This window comes from Temnothorax curvispinosus, unplaced genomic scaffold, assembly GCF_003070985.1.
Source record: "Temnothorax curvispinosus isolate PA1 unplaced genomic scaffold, ASM307098v1 QBEX01004299.1, whole genome shotgun sequence".
NCBI classification, from domain to species: domain Eukaryota; kingdom Metazoa; phylum Arthropoda; class Insecta; order Hymenoptera; family Formicidae; genus Temnothorax; species Temnothorax curvispinosus.
In genome coordinates, this window is record NW_020214079.1 from 1 (window position 1) to 5,629 (window position 5,629).

General features: G+C 40.2%; 1 protein-coding gene across 1 annotated transcript; it reads left to right on the top strand.

Moving 5' to 3' along the window:
- Positions 1-5: 5 nt before the first annotated feature.
- Positions 6-3,119, top strand: LOC112453399 (ATP-dependent RNA helicase dbp2-like; the record flags this gene model as incomplete). The annotated part of the gene is made up of 2 exons (XM_025014179.1): positions 6-443; positions 709-3,119. Coding segments are annotated over 2 exons (2,079 nt in total), but the record flags the coding sequence as incomplete, so codon positions are not given.
- Between the last annotated feature and the right edge of the window lie 2,510 nt (positions 3,120-5,629).

Here is a 5,629-nt window from a genome sequence, read left to right on the forward strand (position 1 = left end):
GGACTCGAGATCATGCCAACCGCAATGGAGGAGTTGGTGGAACTTATTGGAACAGTCAGCAACAGACTCAAAAGGATTACGGTGTAAAGAAGCAAAATCATAAGAAAACTCCAGGCGATTTACTGAAGAAGCCTACGTGGGACGTGGGAAAATTGCCCGTAATAGCAAAGAATTTATACGTCCCCCACATCAATATCGTGAACAGATCACCTGACGAGATCAACAAATATCATGCGGGCAAGGAGATCACTGTAGCGGGCAATAATACGCCTTCTCCCATTCAAGCCTTCGAAGAGAGCAACTTTCCAGACTATGTGATGGAAGAGATCAGGAAGCAAGGCTTCGCCGAGCCCACTGCGATTCAAGCTCAGGGCTGGCCGATCGCACTCAGCGGACGAGATTTAGTTGGAATCGCTCAAACTGGTTCCGGGAAAACTTTAGCGGTAAGTACAGCGTCTTATTTGAATTACGTAGTTTGTAAAAATTGATAAAATACGTCGAGTAAAAACTATTTAGAAACTGATCGCTAATCTGAAAGGGAATCGGGAAAGACTGTGATGTACATACAAAGGCATCTAAATGTTTTAGATTTTTGAAAAATATTTACGTTTTCATAACAAATTATAGAAAATATATAGATATTATTGAAAGATTTGAAAAATTTAAATGCCTCTTTGTTCGCATTACTATTTTCTATATTTATTTTAGTATATCCTTCCGGCAACGGTGCACATCAACCATCAGCCTCGCCTCAGCCGTGGCGACGGACCAATTGTTCTGATTCTCGCTCCCACGCGCGAATTGGCTCAACAAATCCAAACGGTCGCACGTGATTTCGGCTCGTCCTCGTGCATCCGCAACACTTGCATCTTTGGAGGCTCGCCGAAGGGACCTCAAGCTCGCGATCTTGAACGCGGAGTGGAAATCTGTATCGCGACACCCGGTAGACTGATTGATTTCCTCGAGAAAGGTACCACGAATCTGCGTAGGTGCACATATCTGGTTTTGGACGAGGCTGATCGAATGCTGGATATGGGTTTCGAGCCACAGATACGCAAAATCATCGAGCAGATTCGACCTGATCGGCAGGTACTCATGTGGTCCGCCACTTGGCCCAAAGAAGTGCAGGCCCTCGCCGAAGACTTTCTCACTGATTATATCCAGATCAATATCGGGTCTCTAACTTTGGCAGCCAACCACAACATTCGGCAAATTATTGAGATTTGTCAGGAACACGAGAAGGAAACGAAATTGTCGCAATTGCTGCGCGAAATTGCATCCGAACGTTGCAACAAGATGATCATTTTCGTGGAGACAAAGAAGAAAGTGGATGATATCACGAAGGCAATTAAACGCGAAGGCTGGTCCGCGATCTCGATTCACGGTGACAAATCGCAGCCGGAGCGCGATTATGTTCTATCAGAATTTCGCAATGGGAAGACTATGATCTTGGTCGCGACAGATGTGGCTGCGCGTGGCTTGGATGTCGAGGACGTCAAGTACGTCATCAATTTTGATTATCCCAACAGCTCCGAGGACTACATCCACAGGATCGGCAGAACCGGTCGCTGCCAGAGCGCAGGTACTGCGTATGCTTACTTCACACCGAACAACGCGAGACAGGCGAAAGAGCTGATCGCAGTGCTGGAGGAGGCCGGTCAAGCTATAAACCCACAATTGGCGTACATGGCAAATTCTATGAGGAACCAATACGGCAAGGGACGGCAACGGTGGAGCCACGTACGAGGAAATAAAGATACCACGTCTCATGGAAGTCCTAGAAACAACATCAGCCCGACGATAAGCAACTGGCAGCATATGTTGCAGACGAACCAACAGCATGGGCATCACAATCAGATGATTCAGGAGAAAAGCGTGGCACGTCATCCTCGCAACAATGGCTATCAAACCAATCGGCAGAACAATTACCAACCACAGCATTCCTATCAGCAACAGCACCAGCAACGACAATCCATTACTGGCTACCAACCGAACAGCTACCAACAAGCGGCTAACAACACATGTCAACAACCCGTGCATCAGGCTACCAGCGCACCCAGGTACCAAGGCAGAACTGGATACCAGGGTAATCGTTTCCAAAGTCGGCAAAACGGCTTCAGCGGCAATCAGAACGGGCCCAATGTCTACTCGATGCCGCCGCCCTTCATGATGCCGTCCGGTGGACATGCGGACTCCGGGATCCAGAATCTCGTCAACAACAAGTTCTTCCAGACCAACCGACCGCCGCCCAACGCTGGTGCCTGTGCCTACCAATCGATGGGCTACGGCCAGTTTCAAGCAGTGCCGCCGTACGGTTACCCGTATCCGCCCACACCGGTGCAGCAGTGACGCCTCCCACGATGTAAGACCATCGGGGTACGGGCTAAATGAAAAGTAAGTATGTCCCGCCTATCGGGCTTTATTTGGATCGCTCTTGCATTGGGTAGTGGATCCAATTTATTGTATTATGATAGACTGCCGATAACGGTTAACTGACTCATAAAGATTGCAAAGTTTTATTTTATAATTTTTCTATTAGTTACTCGCACACTTCAATTACGTGCAATCTCAAGATTTTTCTTTGGGAATTTTAACGCCTTCTAAAAAGAAATTAACTTTGCTCAAAAAGAACGTGCAAGGTTTTTTTGCGACCATTTTTCGAAAAAGATCTGATTATAGAAATATGCTTTTTTTATGAAAGTAGTCTTGATTTTCAATTTTTTGTCAACACCAACACTTTAACGTATCGGCAGTCTATCTATACTATTCTTAACGTAATACTTGTTCTCATTTTTTTTTTCATTTATTTTTTTCTGGAATTGTGCCCGATCGACATACAAAATAGTATTTATTTCGAGATGTTAATCACGACGGAGTTATTATCCAACAAGTCATGTTTTCGATAGAAAAATTAGATTTGTTGTTTAAAGCAAATTATTTAATACTTAACAATTTGAGTTCGATTAACGCAATATTAGGACGCATAATAACTCGTGTAACTGCCAAAAATTAAAGGCCAAAGGCCAAAACACTCAGAAAACTCAAGAGTATCTCGGTCACACTTTGTCATTTATAAATTTAAATTATTAATTATTAAAAGTACAAATATGCAAAAAAAATGAAAACTATTAAATTTGAAAAGTTATTAACTTATAAATATATATTATATTAAATTTTTTATTTATAAATTATAGATATTAAATTATTTTATTAAATTATCTTATTAAATTATTATTATATTAAAAGTAAAGGAATATTTTTTTAGTGCGGGATGTATAAATATTAATGTATGTTTTTTGGTCGCACTCTCTTTATACATCTTGTTGTCTCTTCACTCGTTTTTTTTTTTTTGCTTAGTTGAGAAGTCTGACGAGTTAAATGGACTCAAATTGTTAAATCAGCAGAAATAACGGAAGCGGTAATTAATCGAGGCACATTCCAGTTTTCAAATTCTTGATGTAGCATTTAGCACCGTTAGCAATGAGCATTCATGATATAATATCGATCCTAGATGTTAATCATCGTGTTGATGGTTCACGAATCCCTCTACTGATATAATTGAGAATAAATAATAATCCTCTTATGCGAGTATTATTGTAGCTATATTATATAAATGCTTTTTTCCGAAATGCACGAAACATATAGAAGGGGGTGGATTAAGACTATATATCAAATGTACTAATTTATAATTTATTTATATATATAATTCGCGTGATTACACATACGCAGAAGAAAAACCCAGGGGATAAAACGCGCGATATGCTCTATAGGAAGGAAATTTGTAAGGCCTTTTGCATAAAAATTAAGCCGTTTTTTATGTGCCCCGGCATAACGAACAAATTGTCGTGCCCTTTGTTTCGGGAACGGGAAATTAAAAAAAAAGAGAGAAAAAGCAAAGAAACAAGAGGGAGAGAGAGAGCGAGAGAGAAAGACAAACTAGAACAGCAGGAACATCTATTTGACTATAAAGCAGCTTCGCTGACGGGAACTAAACCTATCTTAGGCACTCTGTTTCTCTGTCTTTTCTCTCTCTCCCTCTCTTTCTTTTTCACTCTCTCCCCGATACAACTAATTGTAGCGTTAAAAATAAGTATCTCGTGCTCCGATAATCTTATAAAAATTCAAACGAGCTTTGAGGTCTCTGGATTCTTGAAATTCTGAAGTCAGCGGATAATCTGAGACTTGTACTTACAGGACCTTTGAGTCTATCCAGAACTTGGATACTTGGATGCTTTGAGTCTTAAATGTCATTGTGTTACATGAACTTTTTCAACACAATGTATTTGAACTCTAGCTTCTGAAAATTCTCAGAATGTCGGTTTCTCTGGAATCCCTCACTCTAGAAGATTCCTATGCCTAATTAAAGTTCTGATTCAAGGCTTGGATGTTCTAATTCTCATGTATTTTAGAGATCCGTACTTTTTCTTCGAGATTCTCGAATATATCCTTCGTTCTCGCACATTTAAGTTCGTGGATCCTAAATCTTTGGGCATCCTCTGTGAATATTAAATGTTTAACTTCTTGGACTCCCCGACTTTCTAGAAGTCTAGAATTCAGAGATCCTTGGCGGGTTTTGAACGGTGGATCCTTGAAGACATGCAGATGGCTTTTAGAGGACAACGTAAATTAAGCACGTAGTCATGATGGCTGTGTACCTTGATGCAAAGTTTGATACCTTATTTTTATATATATATCGAAAGTGATTTGTTGTTGAACCAACGAATGATTATATGATACATTGTTGTTTGATGTTTATGCAATTGGCCACTGAGTGGTCTTGTCTCTGCGCACCGTGCGCGCAGGCTGGCCGCCATCGATACTAATCTGATTTTTCAGTTGTACCTGCTATTTTAGTTAACAAGCAACCAAATTAGAGTATTAAATGCGCCGTCGTCACCTATCACTCCGGTGAACAATAATAATTATGCTACTTTTCGCTGATGCTTCAACTCTTCAACCAGTGACTTGCTTCTGATTTCGTGGATTAGGCGGACTTGATGAACTTTGAATCTTGAGCTTATTTTTATTCTTTCAACATTACTTTCTAGAACTCAGGATAGACATTCTCTCTTGGGACAGACATTCTAGGACATTCTTGATTTGAAAAAATCTTCAACGTGGAAAGAATAAAATCCTTGAGAACTCGAATTCATGAATTTTAAATGTTTGGTCCTTAGACAGGGCTGAATTTTCGAATTTAATTGACCTGAAAAACCTATATATATTTCGTGGAGTTAGAAGATACTGGTTGAAAGTTGAACCATCTTACGCATAATGAATTAAGGATATAACATATTGTTGTATTCTGAAGCAACCCTTTGTGGTGCCGGAGGACGTTTTTTGATCAACATGCCCGAATTAATTATTAAACTAACGATTGGCGCACGCTGTTGGGGCATGTGATACATTTTATTAGCAGCGTGTAGCAATTTTGCGAGCCTCCAGATTACTCTGCACATACCACCGTATATCATGTAATTATTGAGAAGGAAATAGAAAGAGACAGTGATTTTAAAAAACGGAAGAAAAAGAGAGGAAGATAATTCTCTGGTCTCAATCAGGAAAAATAGACGGCTCGTAAAAGATTTCTTTAATTTCTTAAAAAAGCTCATTGATTTCGTTTCTTACA